The sequence below is a fragment of the Parastagonospora nodorum genome (genome assembly GCF_000146915.1).
Source record: "Parastagonospora nodorum SN15 chromosome Unknown scaffold_2, whole genome shotgun sequence".
NCBI lineage: Eukaryota > Fungi > Ascomycota > Dothideomycetes > Pleosporales > Phaeosphaeriaceae > Parastagonospora > Parastagonospora nodorum.
Genome location: NW_001884550.1, coordinates 14,705 through 38,062, shown reverse-complemented (window position 1 = coordinate 38,062; position 23,358 = coordinate 14,705). Strand labels below are relative to the sequence as shown.

Genomic DNA, 23,358 nt, shown 5'->3' with positions numbered 1-23,358 from the left:
AGATTGCTAGGCACTTTAGTCTCTCGTCCCACATGCTTCTGGTTTGTACATACTGAGAATGTAATCATGGAAAGTCCCCGGCACTTGTTAGACAATACACTATGAAGGGATGTGCTCTGCACTGCTACGAAGATAATCTGTTGTAGTACCGCACCGCTGGCCAGCGCTAGTGGGAAGGTGTCTGCGGGGTGGACATTGCGGAGAGCACTGAAGCGCCTATTCATAGTCAGTTCGGCGTTCATTACGACAGTCTTTCCAGCTCACCTTTTCCTGAGAGTGACTTGCAATGCAGCCGCTCTCCTCGCGTCGGACACGATACGGTGGACTGTCAAAAGGACCAGGCCTAGACTGAAAGCTCCTATGGTAAGATGCATAGTTCGCAACGTCTGGACTTGTTGCAATTGCAGACTAGCGATCAGTTTCCTGGTTGTATTTGTCGCTGTCCATGGACCCTCTCGAGCGGCCGAGGCATTGAGCGTCATGTTGAAGTGCGATCGCGCATCGAGTCGAGGGAAGTGATTGTGCCATGCTTCCATCTTGCCAGCTCCCGCAAACAGGTATACGAGAAGTGAAAGGGTTTCGCTGGTAACCAGCAGCGGTTAAAAAAAGGGAAACGTTTAGATATTCATGAGTCCGCCCGGGTGACGTCGAACAAGAGAGTAACCAGCTCAGCGTCTATTGCAAATGTGCCTGAACCTGCCAGCAGTAGCGAAAGAAGAGAAAAGAGCGTGGGCGACGAGACGTACGACACGGGGTGAGTATGAGACGCCAAACGGTATATGAGGAAACTAATGGAGGTGTGCCAGTAGCGCACGGTTTCGGGACAACGGTCCTGAGGCGTCTGTCAACTCATTCGCTAGGAAACAGGCATTGGCAGCGTCCAGAATCTGGTCATATTACAGGTTGTATGCTCGCGAAGCTGGGGGTTTCAACCATGCGAGCCGCCCATGTCCTAGTTAGTTCTGGGCAGCGGAAGGGACGAGACCCGTTCAGGCACCGTTTGTCATGGACTCATGGCTACCGTAGAGCTCGGAGGCGGTGATTTGACCTGCATAGGACCTGTGCGCAAGCATGGCCGGATGCTGAGACATTCCTGTGCACGTCATTGCCTGTTTACTCCAACACAACAGTACAACATTGTTCTTCGCGCAATTGCACCTGGGTCCAATAAGCGCCGTATCCAGCGGGACCAGTATTAGAAGAGGCATGATTGTGTTTCGTCCACGATGTTGCAGTCTGCAGCTACTGTGTACAGCATGGTCATGACAAGTTGACAGTGGCGCAAGCTTGTGGTTGTGGTTGTGGAGTGGTCGGACTAAGGTTCTGATGCTTGCTGGGTTTTCGCAGTGCCGCAGGTTCTCGCTTCAGCCCTTGTTGAGACAGGAAGAACGCCAGAACCCCATGCGAGCCACGACCGCGCGCCTTGAGTGCATGGACTTACTCGCCGACTATAGCGGCTCACATTATGCAGTGAAGCGAACGGCGAATTGTTCAAGAGGCGTGACGCCGAAGTCAGAGATGGAAGCGCCAGACAAGCCAGAGCTGCCCCAAAAAGACGTATACGCGTAGTGTGGCTTGTACTGCAGGCTCTCAACTACCCTGGGAGGAAGAGGGGCCCTGCTAACGAAGTGATGGTCCGAGATACTGGAGCTACACACGGCATCACTAGACTTCGAACAGGATGGGAGTGCCCTGCGTATAGCTTCAGGCTATGAATACACTGCTATTTGGTCGCTTTCCGTCGTAGTTGACAACATATAGTACCAGGTTGGCGCAAATATGTGGAGAAGATGCACTGGCTAGGTATACTAACTCAACCCGTGGAATTTGTCACTTGAGCGTTGATAAATGACCACCACGAGTCCAATCTCATTATCAACCTACTGTGGATGTGCTGGTACGCATAGCCGTCGGTTTACGCACACAAAGTGCCTCTTTTTGACCGGTAATGTGGAGATGGAGCCAACTCGGCCCTGTGGCAGTTTCGGGCCCACAAAATCTGCTCAATTGTTGACCAACATGGCTAGGAACCGTCTCATATGGGCCGGATCAGCGAGGTGCCTTGCAGCCGCAATTGCAAGGCTACGCAGAGCCTGTACTTGTCTCGACGCTGGTTCGCCACACCTTCAATCTTGATCAACACCTCGTTGCAGCCACGCGACAACGCATAATGCAGCCAAGAGGGAAGTCTTCCAGAAGCTGGCTGTTCATGCTACTCTGTGGTGCCACTCAGTGATGAAGAATAGGACGTTCGCGAAAGCTTTTGCTAGTGGTGAAGAAAGGAATGGAATGTGCGAGCATTTTGTGGACTCAGACATTACGTGTATTTGCTACCTGTTCCATGATGAATGGAAGTCTCGTGAATTGGTTCCTGTGTTGTCACCACTTCGCTAGGACCAGTATGCTGGGCCTAAGGATAAGTCATCGAACCCACGTCCTGCTCTTATGTGGAGTGTCATCTAAGCCGATTCCGCAAACTGTTCCAGGTACGAAACGAGAAGTTTAGCACCTTGGAGAGATACAGCATTGTCTACAGCACGAAACTGGTTAGCTCGCACGATCTGGAGATTCGATGCCTGGAAAAGAACAAGAGAAGATATTGCTCCCGGTGTCAAAGGCGCATAGATGTGCCCATGGGAACATTTCGATAGCGTGCTGAGACAGAATGGTGGATCCAAGATCAAAAGAAAGCACATGTTCACTCACAGTTGCTGGCCCGTATGCCCCCCACGCTGCGATGTCCCTTCAGACCTAGCAGGCCCTTCTTCTCTGCGCCAGCGAGAAACGCCTTCTCTTTGTCGGCATCACCACCACCGACTCTGAAGCAGATGTTCATTCTGCTACGCACGCTCTTGTCTGGGACAACACGGTACACACTGGGATACTTCTCAATGGCCTCGTAGATCAGACGGGCCTTCTCGTTGGAAATTTCTTCCTGTCCACCTATGCGTTTGGCACCGAACGAGTTGACTAGTCCAGACATGACTTGGCCGGCGACCCACACATCGAAAATAGGGAGGGTGTTATAAAGCGAGTTGTTCTTGGCGATGGTAGGGTAGTCTAACACGATCGGACCGACGGCCAGGTTGAGCTCCCTCAAGAGATCGGGGGAAGCTGGCGTTGAATGAGGCGGGAGTAGGGATTTCCGCATGATGACTATCGCAATACCAGTGTTGCCGATGTTCTTCTGGGCGCCACCGAAGATGACGGCATACTTGCTCACGTCGACGTTGCGGGAAATGAAGTTTGAAGACATGTCGGCGCAGACCAGGGGAGCATCCTCACCCTCGAGGCTCTTTGGGAAGGAGGGGAACTCGACGCCGTCGACAGTCTCGTTATCGCAGAAATATACGAATGCTGGGCCCCCAGCGGAGCGTGGGGTCAGAGTCCACTGGTCCTCGGGAGCGATGTTGCCAAACTTGCCATGGCTGATTTTGCGCGCGTCGGTTGCTATGTTGACGTGCTTTGCGCCGACCAGACGCGCAGCCTCTTGCGAAGCCTTGAGCGACCACGAGCCAGTAACGAGGTAGTCGAGCTTCAGCTCCTCGTCGACGACGCGGCGCAGGCGCCTGAGGACCTCGTCCTTGTCGTCACCGACCTCTTCTGCGATCTTGGCGCGCTTCTTCTCGACCCATATGGAGACGAGGTTGTATACCGTGGCACTGAACTCGCCGCTGCCGCCGCTCTGGAGGAACAGAATCTCGTAGTCGTCGGGGATGCTGAGGAGCGTGGACAAGGCGTGCTTGCAGTCGGCGAGGATCTCGTTGGCTTCTGGGGAGCGATGCGAGATCTCACACAGGCCAATGCCCTTGTCCTTGTAGTTCAGCAGGGCCTGCGATGCCTTCTCCAGCACCGTGGTGGGGAGGGGTGCGGGGCACCGCGCCAAAGTAGTTGACATGCAGAGCGGTTGACCATGGGCCGACGACGGGACAGCACGGGTGGGAGTGACAGTGACGTGGGACAAGCGATTGAAGGGTCGGCAGACACATGCAGTCACAGTCAGAAGCGGAGTGCCGGTACGGTGGGAGTGAAATTTGTCCATGGTCCAAGTCACGTCATGCGGATGACTCCTTCACAGCCAAACGCGTCCGAATGCGGGTGCAGGGCCACATATTACTAAACGCCTCAACGAGCACCAGCACCATCAGCACCACCATCAGTCATTAGGTGAGGCAGTCGCAATCAATTGCATGTCCGGCCGTCGTCCAATGGGAGCAGCGCAAATGCCGATGACGCCGAAGTCGGCCGCGACGGAATAAATGTCAATGTCAGCTTGGCTGAGTCAATCGAAATTCGGGGGAGTCTGGGGAAGTGACCAGCGACGAGCGACGAGCGACGAGCGACGAGCCACCAGCCACCAGCCACCAGCCACCAGCGACCGGCGACCTGCGCGATACCTGATCTCCTGCAACCTTGCAACGGCGAGCCATGGCCATGTCACTGCGGGCTGCACGCCTCCTGGGCCGCCGGCAGACGACAGTACGTCCCCCGTGCGCCATCAAGTGCTCAACAGATGAAGATGATGGTATGCATACCTAACACTGCATGCAGCTTCGGACGAGTCTGTCTGTGTCTCTGCCTCTGTCTCTCCGCGCCGCACCGCACCTGCCGCGGGCAAATCCCGTCCCTCGCGCCTTCTCGACCACTGCACCGCGGCGTGACGCGCCCGAAGTCTTCCACTCGCTGAAGGAAGGCGCGGCCGCCAGCTTCCTGCCCTCCCTCCACGAAACCCCAAAGACGCCGCAGACCCTCACCGAGAAGATTGTGCAGCGCCATGCCGTGGGCGTCGCCGAGGGCAAGGTGCTGCGCTCTGGCGACTATGTCACCCTGCAGCCACACAGGTGCATGACGCACGACAACTCGTGGCCCGTTGCCCTCAAGTTCATGTCCATTGGCGCAACCCGAATCAGCGACCCAAGCCAGATTGTCATGACGCTTGACCACGATGTCCAGAACAAGACGGAAAAGAACCTGAAGAAATACAGCCAGATCGAAGACTTTGCCAAGAAACAGGACGTCGTCTTCTATCCAGCCGGCAGAGGCATTGGCCATCAGATCATGGTTGAGGAGGGCTACGCCTGGCCAGGAACACTAGCTGTGGCCTCGGACAGCCACTCCAACATGTACGGCGGCATCGGCTGCCTAGGTACCCCCGTGGTGCGAACCGACGCCGCAAGCATCTGGGCCACAGGCAAGACATGGTGGCAGATCCCTCCCGTGGCCAAGGTCAACCTGATCGGAACCATGCCTCAGGGCGTGACTGGCAAGGATGTCATCGTCGCACTGGCCGGTCTGTTCAACAAGGACGAAGTCTTGAACCACGCCATTGAGTTCACCGGCACTGACGAGACCATTGGCAGTATCCCCGTCGACGACCGCCTCACCATCGCAAACATGACAACAGAATGGGGCGCCCTAACTGGTCTCTTCCCAATCGACTCGGTGCTTCATGGCTGGCTCAGGGCCAGGGCTACTCTTGCGGCCATGGGCGAGGGGCAAGCCAAGGACCACCACCAGCAACAGTTTGTGCACGAGCGCATCGACAAGCTGTTTACCGCCACAGGCATGGTAGGAAAGCAACTGGGTCACATCTTCAAACCCGCTCTCGCCGCAGACAAAGGTGCAGTCTATGCCAAGGAGCTCTTCCTCGACCTTGCAACATTATCGCCATATGTATCCGGACCAAATTCTGTCAAAGTCGCTACGCCTCTGATTGAGCTCCAAGAGCAGAACATTCCCATCAACAAGGCCTATCTCGTCTCATGTACCAACTCTCGTGCATCGGATATTGCGGCGGCAGCCAGGGTTTTCAAGGATGCCGCAGTTGCCAATGGGGACAAGATCCCAAAGATTGCTGACCATGTCAGCTTCTACATTGCAGCAGCCTCGATTCCCGAACAAAAGACCGCAGAGGAAGCCGGCGATTGGCAGACGTTGTTAGAAGCCGGTGCACAACCATTGCCAGCTGGTTGTGGCCCTTGCATAGGACTTGGCACAGGTCTCCTCGAGCCGGGCGAGGTAGGCATCAGCGCCAGCAATCGCAACTTCAAGGGACGAATGGGATCTCCCGATGCGAAGGCATACCTCGCGAGTCCCGAGGTAGTCGCAGCAAGTGCTCTATCCGGGAGCATTTCCGGTCCTGGCCGCTACGAAGCACCAGAGGGTTACGAGGGAGTCCGCCGTGGCGAGGGTGACGGTATCCTGGAGGAGAATCGTATGATGACCATCGAAGATATGCTTGAGAAGGCTATCAAAGATGCTGAAGCAGCTATTGGCAGCTTTGGTGCGACAGAATCCGAGACGCAAAGTGCTCACCCATCTGCTGCATCAGGTGCTGAAGTTGAGACCTTGACCGAAATACTACCAGGCTTTCCCGAGAAGATCCATGGCGAAATCGTCTTCTGCGATGCCGACAACATCAACACCGATGGCATCTACCCTGGAAAATACACCTACCAAGACGATGTGACCCGGGAGAAGATGGCGGAAGTCTGCATGGAGAACTATGACGTAGGGTTTGGCCAGACGGCCAAGGCTGGCGATATTCTCGTGTCCGGTTTCAACTTTGGATGCGGGAGTAGTCGTGAGCAAGCAGCGACTGCTATTCTTGCCAAGGGCATTCCACTGGTGGTCGCTGGTAGTTTCGGCAACATCTTCAGCAGAAACAGCATCAACAATGCTCTCATGGGCGTCGAAGTACCCAGGCTAACAAACCGCCTTCGCGAAGTCTTCTCGTCCGCAAACACTGCATCGTCCCAGCAAGCCATCAAGGAACCATCACAGAATCGCGAGTCTCTCGACTCCCCACCTCCAGCAGCGACATCACAGCCCGCCGAGTCTAAGCAGTTGACCCGTAGGACTGGGTGGACGCTTGAATGGGACATCCGCCGCAGCACCGTTACTGTTCAAGAAGGACCAAATGGCGATAAGTGGAACGTCAGGGTTGGTGAACTGCCACCAAATGTCCAGGAGATCATTGCTCTTGGCGGATTGGAGAACTGGGTAAAGAAGGAGATCAGTGCGACTGGTTGATTCGCTCTCGGAGAAGCGTGTATACCCCATTCAAAAACTGCATTGGCTGGCGTTGGGGGAATGGAAATGTCCATGTAAATTTTGTGCATAGCCTGCTTGTACAGCTTCAATAGTATCGTTCAAAATTCCAGTGACAACACCATGGCATATCAGCGATATAATGTGTAGATCCTTTTTAGATCTTGAGCATCAAAACCTGATTACTTCCAAGTTCACACAGACTCTGGAGGGAACCTCTTGTATCCTGCATGGCAGGCAAATCATAAGAAGACTAGTCATTGCCGAGCTCGGACCCAGATGCCGTCATCTCAACTCAGACAGACAAAATGCACACACCGAGCAATGAGCTTGCTCCAACACAGCACTCGATGCTCGTCCGCGTACGCCCACCTCGACAATGTCTTGGTTGAAGCGAAGAGGCCCCTTGGTCGTCATTGGCACATCGGCCCTGGGCGGCGCAGCGTATCGCTACTTCAAATCTACAGACACGTCGGACGCGTCGCTCAATCCCTACACCTTCACACCATACACACTCGTCGAGAAGCAGACTGTGTCTCCCACAAGTGCCATCTTCACTCTGCGCAACCGCGATGGCAGGCCTGAGCCTGATAGCGTCCGCGAGGTCTGGAAGCGCAGCGTGTGGAGCGTGCAGATCAAGCAGCCTCAACTGCAGATTGCCCGTGCCTACACACCGCTACCGCCTACCTCGGACAGTCACATCAGGAGCCGCGATGAGCCAGCCGACATAAGACTGCTCATCCGCCAGGAGCAGGGTGGTGAGGTATCGACTTACCTACATCAACTTCCTGCAAATTCCATCATTGAGCTACGCGGCCCAAACACCGAATTCGAGCTGCCAGCCGATATCAAGGAGGTCGTCTTTCTAGCTGGAGGTACAGGCATTGCGCCAGCCATGCAAATTGCACAGGCACTGGGCCGAAGGACAGGTAGCAAAATGCACATATTGTGGGCGAATCGACGGCGCGAAGAATGCCTGGGTGGTGTGAGCGACGACAAGCCCTGGCACCTACCCAGTGAAAGCCGTAAAGGCTGGTGGCAGAGTCTTTTCGGAACAACTGAGTCTGAACAGGACACATTGGTACATTCTCACAATGAACATCAGAAAGGCGCTATCGTGCAAGAACTCGACGCGCTCAAGGAACGGGGCAAAGCGGCAACACGAGGAATCAGTGTGCAGTATTATGTGGACGAAGAGAAAACATTCATAGAGCGGCCAGATCTTGAAAGGACCATTTTGCGCGCACCGGAAGAGAGAGGCTCACGTTTGATCATGGTCTCGGGCCCTGATGGCTTCATCGAGCATTGGGCAGGCAGGAAGCAATGGGTTGGTGGGAGAGAGACTCAAGGTCCGCTAGGCGGCGTATTAGGCAAAATGGACTTGCGCGATTGGCAGGTCTTCAAGCTGTAGATTTCAATACGTTGAACATGATACCCACTAGGGAAAAAAAAAGCTTTACCAGATAAGGCGAATTTAGAGCAGGAGCCGTGGAACGTTACAAATGGACACGTGACTTGACCTTGTATGAATGCGATATTACGGCACCCTGGGGTGGGTGGACTTGTGGAAAGACCGAAAGCCCGTACATCTACATTGAATATAGCCCTACAAAGCTATCGAGTTGCCCGCAATGCGGCTCACCGCCTAGTTCCGGGCCACAAATCCGAGCATGGAGGGATTCCGCGCTGAATAATAGTTTGGCGATATATTCCGAATAGCAGGGCCGACAGTTTCAACAATGGGCTGTCTCAGGCGCCACACCTCATTTTTCCGTCGTGTGCACCTCGTTAAACCTATTTAACACAGTTCTCCCCGGCGAACGCGCTGTAACCTTCATACACAATTCCAACCACGCAGCATGTCGGGCGATCCAGAGAAGGACGTCGCGCTCGACAACGCCTCTTCGCCACCAATCAGCGAAAAGGATCCCAATGCTCGACCAGAATGCTTTAGTTCGGCACTGCAAGAGTGTCTGTTCGTCATGTCTGTGACTATGGCTGTTGCCATGTCTAGCTTCCTGACTGGCTCTATCACCGTTATGTCAAGTTTCGCTGGACGGGATCTAGGAATGACCAATGCTGAAATAAGCTGGGTAAGTACTAATACGCTTGTTGTTGCTAGCGTTCATGGCTAACCTTATACAAGATGAGTGCTGCCGCATCGTAAGCTTTATCTTAATGATCCCTGATCAAATCTTGATGAGCTAACCATGTTTCAGGCTCACGGCAGGTTCTCTTCTTTTGTTTTTCGGCTCCATCGCAGACCTGTTTGGACGCAAGGGCATGTTCATTGGCTCCATGTTCCTGTTCAGCGTCTTCTGTCTCGGCGCCGGCTTTTCTCAAAGCGGCATTACATTAGACATCCTATGTGGTGTCTTGGGTATATGGTCGGCTTGTGCAGTGCCGCCAGCTCAGGGTATGCTTGGAACAATTTACGAGATGCCCGGTCGTAGAAAGAACTACGCATTCGGCGCTTTCAGTGCGGGAAATCCCTTGGGATACGTCTTCGGGACCATCTTAGCAGGGCTTTTCACGCAAATTTTCAATTGGAGGGCCGGTTTCTTCCTGTTGGCTGTTGCGTACTTTTGCACCACGATCGTTGCCTACTTTACGGTACCGAATGATACCACGACAAAACAGCGCTTCAACAGTGAGACTGTCAAGAAAATGGATCTTCCCGGGACCGCCATGACTATCCTCGGCATCGGAATGTTCGCTGCCGCTCTTAGGTACGTACAAGAACCTACCCATGGATAAGTCGCTGACAATGCAAAGTCTGGCAAGCAACGCGCCACAGGGATGGAAGACCCCATACGTGCTAGTTCTTCTGATTCTTGGTCTTCTGCTCATGGTCGCCTTTGTGATCTGGGAGATCAAGTACCCATATGCCATGATCGATATGGCAATATGGAAGGACCGAGATTTCTCATTGGTAAGCCACAGAATTGACCATGCATTAACTTCCGACTAACATATACAGTTGTTCGTTATCATCGGATTCGGCTTCATCGGCTTTCCTGTGTTCACCTTTTGGATTGCCTTATACTTCCAGACTGAACTTGGTTTTAATGCACTCATGACTGGGGTGCATATGTTACCAATGATCGTCTGCGGCTTAGCTGCGAATGCATTTGCAGCTCTGGTACAACACAAAATTTCCAACAAATTGCTTGTAGGCATTGGTGCCGGCGCCTTCCTCGTTTCCTTTGCGCTGGCCGCAGTGCAGAGACATGGCGATTCATACTGGGCCTTCAGTTTCCCTGCTTTGTGTATCTGTGTGATCGGTGCAGACTTTCAATTCATCGTTGCAAACGTGGGTCGACTGAAAACCGTCGATGTGCTTGGCTGACATGGGCAGATGTATGTTCTATCCTCGATGCCGATTTCGAAACAGTCGATCGCCGGCTCGCTACTGCAGACTCAAACGAGGATCTGTACTGCGATCGGATTCGGTATTGCGACCGCCGTATTTGATGCCGTTGAGAAGAGACCTTCAACTTCTGGCTACTACGCCAACAATGCCATTGAGCCTTTTGCAGCTGTTTTCTGGTTTACTGCTGCGTGCGCTTTCATTGGTGCAGTCTTTGTGCCGTTCTTGAGAATTGGCACCCAAGGGCACAAGGGAGACACTGGAAGAGTCAAAACCAATGTTGGGGCTGGTTCCGGAGTGGCTGATGGACATGCAGTGTCTGTCCTTGCACGAGACAATAGATGATCGATAAAATATCCTATCTACCAGTTTTACATTCCTAGGGAAGTCAGATCAGAGTTCTCCAATAGCACCAGGTCTTGCAATAATTCGTGCGCGCTGTTTCCATACTCTGAATTTCAGAGTACAGTCAAGCTGGAGGCTATATATTTTTGAAGTGGTTTTGGTGCCCAAGAACGTACTGGATAGCTCATCCGGGACCTTAGTACTGATTTACAAAGGCGACTGGAGAGCAAATACTCGTGCACTAATTGTTACAGCACCCAGAGCTATTATCTATATGCTTGCGTAAAGTCCAGGTCGTTGGGTGTAGACCTAATTTTCATCGGGACAGGCTCGGCATGATGAAAACGCTGTCTTAACCGCGGGAAACAACAGGTGCTCGGGTGTACAGAACACGCCTCTTAGAGACATCTGGAGCTACACGTTGGAAGAATATCGGCAACTCGATCACATGGCTTGTTAGCCGGGCCTTCTGCACGTGCATACCAAGCAGTTGCTTACACGCATGCAGCAAAGCGACCCTGGTCAAGAATCCGGACCTCGAGCTGCGTTGTGCCGTTCACAGGCCATTTCCCAATACGGCAGGTGATTTGCACATGAAGCCAATCAAAGACCGCCGTGGCTTACAGGGCACCCAGCCCGCACTTCGCACGCGACCATGACGCTAAACTAACGCTTGTTGCTAGCATCCCCGCAAAATTTTATGCTTTAAGGACCACCTCACGTCCTGTCACCCGCGTGTTGGCAACTGCTACCCCGGACATACATTTTCCCTCTGTGAATTGCGAAGCCCGTGAGCTTCCCCGCAAGCAGCACGCCGAGCCACCAGCCCCGCTGAACGCCAAGCGAGCTCCACCACCACCATGGCGGAAGAAAAGGAGATTCGGCCAACGACTGCACCCCATTTGGATTACGATCATGATGGCGACCACAAGCGGGCAGCAGATCGTGTCATGAATGATGCGCGCCTCGCTACCGAAAAAGAGCACAACATGACCCTTCTTCAAGGAATTAAGCTATACCCCAAGGCTATCGGATGGTCCATCTTGATCAGCACCTGTATTGTCATGGAAGGCTACGACGTCTGTTTGCTTAACAACTTCTTTGGCTTCCCGCAGTTCAAACGCAAATATGGCGAGATGCTTCCTAACGGCACATACGAGATACCAGCACGGTGGCAAGCCGGCTTGAGTAATGGAGTGATCGTGGGTGAGATCATTGGACTGTTCTTGAATGGCTGGATCAGCGAGGCTATTGGCTACCGGTACACAGTCATGGGATGCTTGTTTTTGATCATTGCTTTCACCGCCATTTTCTTCACGGCTCAGACAGTGGTGCATCTGTTGATTGCAGAAATTCTGTGTGGAATACCGTGGGGTGTGTTCCAGACTTTGACCATTACTTATGCGAGTGAGGTTTGTCCGGTCGCGCTCCGTGGATACTGTGGGTACTCAAAGTCCTTCCTGAAGGCATAACGAACTGACCATGAGCAGTGACCACATATGTTAATTTCTGCTGGGGCCTGGGCCAGGTCATTGGCATTGGCGTGATTCGATCCATGCTTGAGCGCGACGACGAGTGGTCCTACCGTATTCCTTACGCACTGCAATGGATGTGGCCAGTCCCTCTGATGATTGGTGTTTTCCTTGCTCCAGAGTCTCCATGGTGGCTTGTTCGCAAAGGCAGGCTGGACGAGGCAAAAAAATCCCTTCTTCGCCTCACCAGTCTCAACCGCGAGACAGATTTCGACGCTGAGGAAACAGTAGCCATGATGGTACACACAACAGCTCTCGAAGAGAAGATTACTCAAGGCGCATCATACCTGGACTGCTTCAAAGGTGTGGATTTACGCCGCACGGAGATTGTTTGCATGGCTTGGGCAATCCAGAATCTCAGCGGTAACGCTTTTTCTGGTTACTCAAGTTACTTCCTCCAACAAGCCGGCCTACCAGAATCCACGTCTTACGATTTCGCCCTCGGACAATACGGAATCAACATGGCTGGTGTCTTTGGTGCATGGTACCTTATGAAGCTCGGGTTCGGAAGACGAACTTTGTATCTTGGCGGTCTTTGTGGACTATGTGCCATGCTCTTTGTCATGGGCTTCCTGGGCTTGGGCCCGGACTCGCAGCGTCAAGAACGAGCTATGGCGACAGGAGCTATGATGATCGTATGGGCCATGTTCTATCAACTCACTGTTGGAACAGTCTGCTATTCGCTCGTTGCCGAATTGTCTTCGCGCCGCCTGCAAATCAAGACCGTCGTATTAGGTCGCAACCTCTACAACGTCATTGGCATTATCACTTCGGTCCTCACCCCATACATGCTCAACCCTGGCGCCTGGAACTGGGGCAACTTTGCTGGCTTCTTCTGGGCAGGCGCATGCTTCTTGAGCATAATCTACACATACTTCAGGATGCCAGAGCCAAAGGATCGCAGTTTCGCAGAGTTGGACTTGCTCTTTGAGAAGAAAGTATCTGCGCGTAAATTTGCGCAGACTACGGTGAACGTCTTCGAGGAGACAAATGTTGAGGGCACAACAGTGTTTGGGAAATACGAAGAGAAGGTCACCGACGCTGTCCAAAGAACAGAATCAATCTCGAGGACCAAGCATATGGGCTAGGCTTGTCTGATTTTATCGGTACGTGTATGATAGCACGTCGAGTATTGGGTTTTGGAATGCGTTAGCAGGTAGCGTAAAGTAGCATAATGAATACACTATAAGTTGACGTCCAACTGGTGATGACATATTTACAAAGCTCTGGAATGAGGAGCGTGAGATATGTAGTTATGTCTAGTAGTACATTACATTTTATTATGTAATATGGCTTGACTTCAAACTGAAGTAGGTACCTGAAGACGACTGGCAATGCATTTCACTTTTTGTTACTACACTAAGGCTGCTGTTGCCACTTACATGTTTACAGATACCCAGACTGCGTTTTTTACTCGTGAGGCGTCTGGAAAGCTCGGTGAGGTGTGGATCGCCAGGAACACTTTCAGTTCATGCGTGAGGGACAAGTCTTCTGAATAGAACGGCTGTTTCATTCAGCCATATTCAGACGTATAGTATCTTATCGTCCTGATGTTGGTTCAGAAGTCATCCCACGATGTTTTCTGACTAGCAGCCCCTATAGCTTTTGGTCCTGTACAAGTAGACGCGGAGAAATCGACCTTAGATCATGATGTCGTTCCATAGGAACCGTGAAACCGAGCCCAGATGGGCATAGACATAAAGAAACACGCCAACCATACTAATACAGACCGCTCAAGGAGATGCAAGGTATGAAAATCAAAGGCCACACAGGGGACATTCGCCTGCTGCCTAAGGTACTGATTGTTCTTCGAAGGCAACGCCTCCACGCCCTCGAGGTGCGCCACGACCACGGACGCCATTGAAGCCCCGACCGCGCCCACGGCCACGGCCGCGGCCTCTAAAGCCACCCCTGAAGCCATCAACACTACCCTGACCAAAGGTCTCCATATTCTTCCTGCGCTCTTCTGTTCTGAACTCCTGTCCACGCTTGCTTGCAGCTTCATCTCGGTCCTTCAGTTCACTGGAGATGTTATCGAAGAAACTCGAACTCTTGTTGTAGGCAGACGGAGGTATTACGATATCCTCACTCTCGGCTCCATTAGCCTGAGCGTCTGACACCGCCTCAGCTACCGGGGCCACTGTTGCTTCTCCTAGCGGAGATCCAGACGCAATTGCCTCCTTCACCAAGTCCTGTTTGTTGAACTTTGCGTTGGAAGACTCAAAATCGAAATCCGTCGCGGGCACCTCCATCTTCGGGTGTTGAGCATGACCGCCTCTACCTCCTCGACCACCTCTGCCACCACGGAAAGTGCCTGATCCCTGTGAACGGCTCTGGCGGTTCTGCTGCTCTCGCATTCCCTCCACCTTCTGGGCTAGGTTGTTCAACGGGTCGGATATCGGTGCTTGACTCTTGTTCTGAACGTTGAGTTTCGCCATAGCTTCCGCAACAGCAGCGGTGGCAAGTTGCGTCGCATTCTGCTGCTGCTGGGCAGGGGTCACTGCAGGCTGCTGGGACTGGGTAACTGGTGGCTGAGCTTGTGGGGTAGTCTTGGTGACTCTAGGGCTGGGAATGGGAACAGCAGGAACAATACGGCCACCTCTCTGCCCACCCTTAGGTGCTACACCAGGTTTCTGACCAGACTGTGGGTGTGGCGGCGCAAGCGCAGCGGCAACGTTCGGTTTGGAGTCGACCGGTGGTGGAGGCGCTTGTTTAGAGGCAGCGCCCAGGTTCGGTGTGGTCCCAGCTACCTTCGTATTCTGTTTCTTCTCCGAAGGCCTCGTTGTGCTGTCCGCCTCAGCAACTTTCGGTTGCGCGCCACCTCGCTCATCTTTCTCAGCCTGAGGCCCTGATGGTGGAGTAGCTCTCGGGCCTGCCGGAGACTGATTGTGGTTGTGCGGTCCAGGAGGGCCACCAGCCATGTGTGGTGGGAACGGCCCTGGTGGATGATTGAAGCCCTGGCCGGGGGGAAACCAGCCTGGAGGTGCCCCGAACGGTGGCGGAGGCATGCCGAATGCCCCGGGTGGTCCACCAGGAAATGGTCCAGGTCCACCGGGGAAACCACCCTGTGGACCAAAGCGATTGGGGTATGGGCCTCCTGGACCGCCTGGACCGCCGAAGGGGGGATAGCCACCAGGCGGGAACTGACCATGTGGGGGGAAGTTTGGCGGCGGCGGCTGCTGCTGCTGACGCTGTTGATCCTGTGAAGCGGCATCTTGACGAGGCTGAGACTGCGGTACCTGTTGCACACTTTCGTGTTAGCAAGTGCAATTTGGTTGGGTGTATATTCAAATAAGTGTACGAGTTGGGTCTCAGAAGGAAGGCAACGGAAAATATCCACACGGTTTTGCGCTCTCGGTGGTTTAATGGGTTTACATCCGAAAAGTATTACATCATCGGACAGTGTAGGAAGACATCGGGGTTGGGGACTCACTCCAATGATAGCAGGATCCTGCGGCATCGCTGGCGGAGCCTTCTCTTTCGCCGACTCTTCTATGCGTAGGTCCTTCACATCGCTTCCTCGAAAGACGATCTGCTCATACACTACGTCTGATGGAGGGTATTCGTCGTTCCCGCCCTTGCGGCCCTCTGTGCCGAATGAACGCACATTATCCAAAGACACCGTGGAAGCTTCTGAGTTGATCTCCACAAGAGTACCAACATATCTATGCCAGGTCAGACAACGCGTTCAATGGCTGCTCAATAGCTGGACACTAACCGAATATCACTTTTCGAGATGAGCGATATGCGAGATCTACGCGGTGCACGTCAGTGGGAGCTCCAGCCCTATGCACGAAACTGCACTGACCCGATAAACTCGGACATGGCGGTGTAGTGTGGGTATCAAAATCGGGAGAGTAGAAAGAGAAAGACAGGAGAGATGAAGGAAAGGGAGACCGGAAAGGTGTTGAGGAGGCTGGTTGAAGTGGGCTGGCGGAAGAGTGAGCGAGCAGAGTCTCGCGCGAAAGACACGATCGTCGTGGGCTGGGAAAAGGCCTTGGCACACCAGCTCTTAGCGAGGTGGGTCGCGTGGAGCTCTGACCTCGGAGCTGTAGACGTTGACCTCGTTCGACCTTTACCCCACTCTAATGTGCTACCTTTACTGTCGACCGCCATGAGCGCTGCTGGAGGTACTGACGGACTCAATGATGTGTATGAAGCTCTCGAGAGATATAGTTGGGACGACGATGTCGAGTTCCAGGCGGGCCTGAGTGCCATTCTCGGCAGTAATAGCACGCCAGACCAAGCAGCCGAGCTGGCACTGAGGGCGCGTTGTTTCTACTACGCAAGGTGTGTCGCCAGCGATGCCGTCTCTTGTGGAAGCTCGACTCACAATGACTAGAAAATTCAACATGAATATCGATTTCGATGGTTACAAAGCATACCGCAACGCACGGGGCCGACCGCCGCCCACGCAACCTCTAAATGGCACGCCGCCCCTAGTAGTGCCGGGCAATGAAGCTCCAAGTGGTATTATGCCAACGTCTTCGAGCGCGAGTGAATCTCCTGCTCCATACCCAACATCATTTGCGCATATTGTCGAGCTCATTACGAGCGGACAGCCGGTGCCTGGCATTCGGGAGATACCCAGCACTGTCCTTACTGGCCAAGGCACAGAACCCGTGAAAGCACACCGCAAGAAGCCTTGGGAGAAGGATCAGGTGTCAGGAGCATTAGGAGATCGTGATTAGACGAGTATGATATGATTCGGGAAATGCAAAAGCGGAACGTGTCCTTGAGGTCACGAACCTGCTACCTACAGTTAAACAACAAACGACCAATAAATATGTCTAAACACCGGGGTATATAACGAACCAACCCACTAATCCTGCCCCAAACCCATATACACATTCAGGCCATTGCATGGTTACAATATAGCTTCAAGGATCTTGTCTTTCAAGCTTTTCACCTCTTCTTGAGTCTCCCACAGCTTCCTCTGTGCCTCTACAAATTTGGACTTCCATGCAGTGGATGTGATCTGGCTGTGTTCCTGTCGCTCCAGCTCAGACGTTCTACTGCCGCTTGCAGGATTGCGTTCGGTGTTGATGTCATCTGCGATGGCTTCGAGGCCTTTCGCGACCCACTCGCCAGACAACGACCCAAAGGATACAGCAAAAGACACATCGAACGTTTCCTTGACCGCACTACTCTCATGCATGCCATCGGCGTCTTCATCGTCTTCATCAATGGGGCTTTCGTAGCCGTCGCCCCCGATGCGGAAGCGGATACAATCAACCCTTCTTACACCTCCCGTCGGGCCACCATTGCCCATGCCAACTGTACTAGTCAATCCAAGACAGCTACTGATGACGATGCCGAGAAGTTGATCGCTCATGACTCTTGCTGGAGCTGCTAGCCCCGTAGAAGTATTTACATACAGCGGCTGAAGTATAGACGAGGCTAGATGCTTCGCTTCTGTTCCTCGTAAACGCTTCCGCCGTCCTGTAAGCGGGGCACGTATAAGCTCAGCTGCCAATGCGCGATTGAGGCTCTCGAGAGACACAGCCGGCAACGAAGGTGCCGGCGATGTTGTTTGAGCTGGTGCTCGCGAAGATGGGGGAGGCTGTGGCTGAGCTGGTGTCTCTGATGGAGTGAGGGCTCCGTGGTATGTGTGATGGGTAGGACCAGAATGGTTCTCAAAAGTGCCTGCTGTAGAGCCTTGCCCAGCACTAACAGGCATCGCAGAAGATGCATAGCTTGTACTCGAAGTGTGGTCTTCCTCACCATTCACCAAGACGGTGGGTGTGACCAGGCGCACTGGATTTCCTACAATCTGTGGGACCTGAAGGCTGAGGCGTTGCTTTTGAGGGGCACTTTGTAGGGATCCCTCAATAGTAGATGGTGATACGGCAGAAGCAGGGGTGGGAGGGAAGCGGAATGTGTGTTCTATAGTGGGCGGGTCAGAGTGAGCGCGCTCAACGATAGGGGTCAGATTTCCCGAGTTGCGGTTGTTGATGTCATTGGTCGCACCTTCTCTCTTGGCTGGGTTGGCTGGAAACGTGACGAAAGGCCCGTCGCGTATCGAGCGATTGCTAGGTGGTCGACCACGAAGTTTCCCGTTCGAAGAGTTATTGTTGCTCGACCATGCTGACGAGACAGCAGGCCCGTGTCGTCGTCTTGCGCGCGGCTTAGCACTAGATGGGGTTACGGCTGACTGAGGCTCGTCAAAGAAGGGGTGGGCGGATTGTGGCGTAACAGCGGAAAGGGGATGAGGAGTCTGTGGATTTTCCTGCGTGTTGAGGCGCCAACGAAGCTGCTGGCCCGTCATGGGAGAGGCTGAGTACGGGGTCAAATTTTTCTGACCCATTCGACTTGGAGCGGAAGCTGTGGTCATGGCTGAAGATGGAGTAATGGCAGAGGCTGCGGTCCATGGATCCTGTGGGGTCAAGAAGCCGCCCATGTGGTCCGGGTGGGCGCTGGTAGGATATGCTGATTGAGGCTGCAATGCGTTACCAAAGGGAACAGATGTGTCGAGTTGAGGACGCTTTCGTGCAGGAGTGCCGTCATCGAGATCCATGTCTTCTTCCCCCTCGTCTGCCTTCCGCCGACCACGCTTCGGTTTGAACTTGGGATCGAGCGCGCGTATGGCCAAATCTTCCTCTAGCGGCACGCCATCTCTTCCGTCGTTGGGAAACGGGTCGTGGGGAGGGGGTATATAGAGATAGTATGGATGTTGTTTGCCCAAGAGGTATTCGAAGAAGGCATCAATGTGCATGGCGCGCATCCAGCGCTTCAGTCGCACGGAATACTGTTGCACTTTCTGGGTGCTCTGTCCTTTGTCTGTGTCGGGTGGCGCGACGCCCAAGTCCAGCGCCAGCTGCGTCCATGTCTTGATTTCTTGGCGTCGAACTTGCGTATGAGCTCGAACAGGGTCCAGCTACTGAAGGCATTGCCGTCGCTCTTGGGCGGCGTACGAAAGAGCTTCACCAGCTCCGTGGTGTCGGTCGAGGCTGCAAAGTTGGGGTTGCAGTAGAGGATGAAGGCAGCATAGGCGTCGTCGATGGTGTCGTCGGACACGTCGCGGGGCGGAGGGGTGCGGTCGTCGGGCACGTAGTGGGCGGCCAGCTGCTTGGGCTGGCTGGTGGGCGATAGGGCGGAAAAGCGTGGGGAGGACGTCGGCGGCGGAGTGTGCGAGGGGCGTGACATGTCGCCATAGAAGCCGTGGGCAAGATGGGCGTGGGTGAGCGGTGCATTGTCGGGCTGGAGGAGGTGGTTCGCGGCCGACTGATGAGGGAGCGACGACATGGGCGCGTGGCCATTCCGGGAAGCCGCGGTGGTGTGGTCCAGGCTGGGGTCAATGGGTGGTACGCCAGTTGCTGGGTGCCGGTATTCGTAGTGGACTTGCATGATTCTGGGGAGATTTGGAGGCTCTGCGCTGATCGCTGGCCCGTCAGCACGCCATGGATGCCCCAAAGTGAGTCGCGATTGCGCTAATCTCAATAGCAGTTCATTGCTATGGCACGCCGTGGGAGTACGATAGGCTGTGCATGCGCACCGTCACCCTGCGCTCTCCTGGCCTGTCCACTGTTCGCGCCGTGGTTGCAACGCCAACTGGCCGTCTGGCGGGTCGCGAGTCCAGCGCGAACACGCGCGGCGATAGGATCCCGTGCGATGCGCCCAGCGCTGTCGCAACAGCGCGCCGACCACGAGGAGAGGCTGCAAGACTCGGTACGCAACTATGTAGCGGCCACGCTACCGCTGCGATGATGTCGCGTTGTCGACGTTGGTTGGCAGTAATTTGCCGTCGTTCAGCAAAGGTAATGGCGAGTCGTGCCTGCTGCTTTGGGGGTATTTTGCCCACTTATGACCGTGAGCGCCCGCGGGCCCGTCCGACACAATCTATTTTTGGCATCTGTCTGACGCAAATTGCCCCCAATACCCTGAAAACAACACCATCATGCTGAAGCTCGCAGCAATACTTTCAAAACTTCTCTCGGTACGCATGCTTTCGGGAACACAACTCCCTGCCAACTTGAGCACAAGCCCATTCTCTAGACGATAAAACAATGCATGTACGGCCTCCATCACTTACAATCTCCACGATGAGGACGAGGACAATGAATGGAATGATTGTACGGGGAGGCCGAGATGATTATGGACATCATTTGAATCCATGTCAGCTCTTTACTAGGCTTAAAAGCTGTGGAGCTTCATACAATCGCAACTGTGCGTAGGCATGCGTACAATCTCCGGTGTCGAGACAGCTGTGCTCACCGCAAAATGCACTCATCAAAGGTGGCCTTGAATTAAAGGCTGTGGACGGACTTTGGTTTGCGACACAGTGGAGTCGACATTCCTCAAAGAAATCGGCTGTGTTCATCCAATCTAGTTCGTGAAGTGACGCAAATGATACCAAAAAGGCTATCAGGCGTCCTGTACTCAGAGACCCCGATCAATGACTATGTCTTCTTGCTTGCGAATATTCGTCTAATAATCTTTCCAAGGGTTCATCAGCATATTGGCTAAGGGCTTAGCTAGAAACTTTACGAGTATCCTGTGTTATTCGGAACTCCTGTGTTATTCGGGAATCCTCTTATTCAGGCATCCTGTTTTGTTCGGGAATCCTGTGTTGTTTAGGCATCCAGTACTCGATGCCCCCAAACACCAACCATGTCTTCCTGCCTTGCGAATCTTCACCTAATATTCTTTCCAAGGGATCATCGGCGTGTTGGCCAAGGGCTTAGCCGGGAACCTTCGGTATGTATGATGTCAATAAGGAGACGCTGATTTGAGGCAATGACATCTCTATCGGGCTGTCGCGGTGTATATAAGAAGACTTGTTCCCTGTTCTGACAATCCACCCAGCACTGTGCATTCACACAAACCTACACTTACTATCATAACTACATTCGATTATCGAGAATGAAGGCTTTCACTGTTATCGCATTGGGTTTGCTCCCTTTCTTGACATCTGCTGATTCTGTCAGTGTGGAGGACGTGAGTCTTTCTTCTTTTCAAACAACTCGATGTAGTACTAAACATGACGTGTAGGGCCTAGGATGTAAGAGTACATGGTACGTAAGGATGCAGTATCTGCAAATCCCAAGGCTCCTACTCACCGCTCACTGAATGGCAGTGGTCGCAACACGTGTGATGTAGCCTGTTACAAAGCTACATTTATCGATGGAGCCGGGAACCGCTTCTCTACCAATTGTGGAATCATTGCAGGATATGTCCCTGAGGCTTGTCCTGGGGAATCAAGGTCGTGAGTGGTCACTACAGCAGAACAGAACTGATTCATGCACTAACGCACACTCTACAGACAAACAGCCAACAAGGACATTGGCGGTGGATACAGATTCCGCTCCAAGGGGAAAACAGTTTTTATTACTTCTGGAAATGGGCAGTAAGTATAGCGCGATGAATCTCGGCTTCGATTCTATCCACTGACATTGCATAGGTATAACGCGCAGTGTGACTTGCCTGACGGAAATAATCCGGCTTCGTGCGATTTGGTATGTTAAGGCCTACTAATTCGGTCTCTTGAAAATTTAACTGACAAGGTATGGCACGATAGACCGGAGATACTGATCCTGCTAAGAGAGCTGTTGAGTTTAGTGTCTGAAAGAAGGGAGCAACCCTATCGCGCAAAGGGGGGGTTCAAAGTCTTGATATCTTATTGATGTCAGTCATTAGTCTATGTTGGTGGTCTTTTAGAGCGTCTTCAACAGTCAATTTCAGACCTATGTTAGACCCTGGTCTATAGTAATACTTGATATTATGAGACAATACGGTGTATAATGGCCGTTCCTGCTCACTCCACACCACGTCCCCCTGCACTCCACCCACCTTCACCAAGAAAAGAATCAACTCCAACACTGATCCATCGCATTTTATCAATCAACATACCGCTTCGCATGACCGAACTGGACTTCGAGAGTCAGCTCCTCGCAAAGGTCAAGATAGCGTGAGGGTCCGCGAATCTGTACTGTCATCACCGCTTGACACGAAGGGCTACTCTAGATACGGAAGCCTATGGTTCAAGCCTTCTCAACTAACCTTCTTATATACACTCACTTGTGTCTGGAAGTCTCATCACCCATGTCACTGTGCCGTCCGACTTTGGCAGGCCTTTCAATCGCATCTGCGTCGGATGCAGATAAATTCGCAATCTACGCCATCTTCCTTTGTCGCGCCATCAAGACCTGCGATTTTGCTCGGACCACAAATTTCAAACGCTCGCGATCTGTGATGTGGAATGGCAGCGAGCCACAGCTGACCATGACAATCTTGACAGCAGTCTGAAGGCCACAAAGCGCGAGATTTCTGAAAATGGCACAGAACGCCTGGACCCATGAGAAGGCTTTGGAAGTGTCTGCAGTCTTTCCAAGTAAGGCGAAGTCAACAACGACATACACTTCGCAGCCAAACTCGGCTGGAACAGCTTCAAGGATCTGAAACAACTCTCGCTCTGTTGTTGCGTCATGGAAAGCGGCACATTGGAACGCCACAGCTTTCTCCGTTGCGAACTTCCGTCTCGCGATAACCACTTGTCGTACCAAATACTTGAGCAAGTCGATCGGAACGATACACGACGGTTGAGAGCATTCTTCATTCTGAAAAATTACTTTTGCTGCATCTAGTGCAAATACTACTGCTATATCCGCGTCGTGTAGCTGTTCGATGATTCCGACACAGACTTCGCGCACCACAAAGCGAGACTGGAAGTTACTGATACGATCGAGAGTGACGACGTGTGTGCTGAGGTCCACGTCTGCAATATGGGTGAGCGCCATAACTCATTTGTTACGAATTGGTGGGCTGCGGTGAGTGATCGTTGTCGTTTGAGTGTGGCATGGAGCTTACTATAGTAGCTAGCTTACTAGTAGAATATATTAGCTAAGAGTTTTTAATAAGGTTAATCTTTAACGTAAAGTACTACTAAGACAGCTACACTACTAAGCTAGCTACTTTTTCTTAGTATTGCAAATACTATATATAAACTATAATACTATCTTAAAATAATTCTAACTTATTATATAAAGAAAGTAAAATTAATCTTACTCTTTAAGCTTATAATTTAAGCTAATTTAAGAGCTTATAATATGCTACTACTACCTT

At 52.8% G+C, this 23,358-nt stretch overlaps 9 protein-coding genes across 9 annotated transcripts; 4 read left to right on the top strand and 5 right to left on the bottom strand.

The window, feature by feature from the left end:
* Positions 1 to 2,698: 2,698 nt before the first annotated feature.
* Positions 2,699 to 3,898, bottom strand: SNOG_01132 (hypothetical protein; the record flags this gene model as incomplete). Its single annotated transcript, XM_001791735.1, has 1 exon — positions 2,699 to 3,898. The coding sequence occupies one exon, from the start codon at positions 3,896 to 3,898 to the stop codon at positions 2,699 to 2,701; it is 1,200 nt and encodes a 399-aa protein (XP_001791787.1).
* A 647-nt stretch (positions 3,899 to 4,545) lies between these two features.
* Positions 4,546 to 10,765, top strand: SNOG_01131 (hypothetical protein; the record flags this gene model as incomplete). The annotated part of the gene is made up of 7 exons (XM_001791734.1): positions 4,546 to 7,018; positions 7,395 to 8,457; positions 8,909 to 9,034; positions 9,270 to 9,783; positions 9,848 to 9,982; positions 10,031 to 10,363; positions 10,445 to 10,765. The coding sequence occupies 7 exons, from the start codon at positions 4,546 to 4,548 to the stop codon at positions 10,763 to 10,765; spliced, it is 4,965 nt and encodes a 1,654-aa protein (XP_001791786.1).
* An 860-nt stretch (positions 10,766 to 11,625) lies between these two features.
* SNOG_01128 (hypothetical protein) lies at positions 11,626 to 13,385 on the top strand (the record flags this gene model as incomplete). The annotated part of the gene is made up of 2 exons (XM_001791733.1): positions 11,626 to 12,205; positions 12,256 to 13,385. The coding sequence occupies 2 exons, from the start codon at positions 11,626 to 11,628 to the stop codon at positions 13,383 to 13,385; spliced, it is 1,710 nt and encodes a 569-aa protein (XP_001791785.1).
* Positions 13,386 to 13,788: 403 nt separating this feature from the next.
* SNOG_01127 (hypothetical protein) lies at positions 13,789 to 16,122 on the bottom strand (the record flags this gene model as incomplete). Its single annotated transcript, XM_001791732.1, has 3 exons — positions 13,789 to 15,536; positions 15,731 to 15,962; positions 16,106 to 16,122. 3 exons carry the CDS (start codon positions 16,120 to 16,122, stop codon positions 14,088 to 14,090), a joined length of 1,698 nt encoding a protein of 565 aa, XP_001791784.1. The 3' UTR covers positions 13,789 to 14,087.
* A 267-nt stretch (positions 16,123 to 16,389) lies between these two features.
* Positions 16,390 to 17,119, top strand: SNOG_01126 (hypothetical protein). Its single transcript, XM_001791731.1, has 2 exons — positions 16,390 to 16,587; positions 16,640 to 17,119. The coding sequence occupies exons 1-2, from the start codon at positions 16,412 to 16,414 to the stop codon at positions 16,986 to 16,988; spliced, it is 525 nt and encodes a 174-aa protein (XP_001791783.1). The 5' UTR covers positions 16,390 to 16,411; the 3' UTR covers positions 16,989 to 17,119.
* A 45-nt stretch (positions 17,120 to 17,164) lies between these two features.
* Positions 17,165 to 17,569, bottom strand: SNOG_20012 (hypothetical protein; the record flags this gene model as incomplete). Its single annotated transcript, XM_001791730.1, has 1 exon — positions 17,165 to 17,569. The coding sequence occupies one exon, from the start codon at positions 17,567 to 17,569 to the stop codon at positions 17,165 to 17,167; it is 405 nt and encodes a 134-aa protein (XP_001791782.1).
* Positions 17,570 to 17,762: 193 nt separating this feature from the next.
* SNOG_01125 (hypothetical protein) lies at positions 17,763 to 19,644 on the bottom strand (the record flags this gene model as incomplete). Its single annotated transcript, XM_001791729.1, is given in 3 exon segments — positions 17,763 to 17,860; positions 18,022 to 19,134; positions 19,152 to 19,644. The coding sequence occupies 3 exon segments, from the start codon at positions 19,642 to 19,644 to the stop codon at positions 17,763 to 17,765; spliced, it is 1,704 nt and encodes a 567-aa protein (XP_001791781.1).
* Positions 19,645 to 21,468: 1,824 nt separating this feature from the next.
* SNOG_01124 (hypothetical protein) lies at positions 21,469 to 22,208 on the top strand (the record flags this gene model as incomplete). The annotated part of the gene is made up of 4 exons (XM_001791728.1): positions 21,469 to 21,502; positions 21,568 to 21,643; positions 21,698 to 21,752; positions 22,023 to 22,208. The coding sequence occupies 4 exons, from the start codon at positions 21,469 to 21,471 to the stop codon at positions 22,206 to 22,208; spliced, it is 351 nt and encodes a 116-aa protein (XP_001791780.1).
* Positions 22,209 to 22,409: 201 nt separating this feature from the next.
* Positions 22,410 to 23,033, bottom strand: SNOG_01123 (hypothetical protein; the record flags this gene model as incomplete). Its single annotated transcript, XM_001791727.1, has 1 exon — positions 22,410 to 23,033. The coding sequence occupies one exon, from the start codon at positions 23,031 to 23,033 to the stop codon at positions 22,410 to 22,412; it is 624 nt and encodes a 207-aa protein (XP_001791779.1).
* Positions 23,034 to 23,358: the final 325 nt, after the last annotated feature.

What these genes read in the sequence shown, in the direction of transcription:
- SNOG_01126 (XM_001791731.1), top strand. Translation starts at nt 16,412, where the DNA reads ATGAGCGCTGCTGGAGGTACTGACGGACTCAATGATGTGTATGAAGCT. An exon ending in CGTTGTTTCTACTACGCAAG is followed by an intron (nt 16,588 to 16,639) that starts GTGTGTCGCCAG and finishes CACAATGACTAG; the next exon opens with AAAATTCAACATGAATATCG.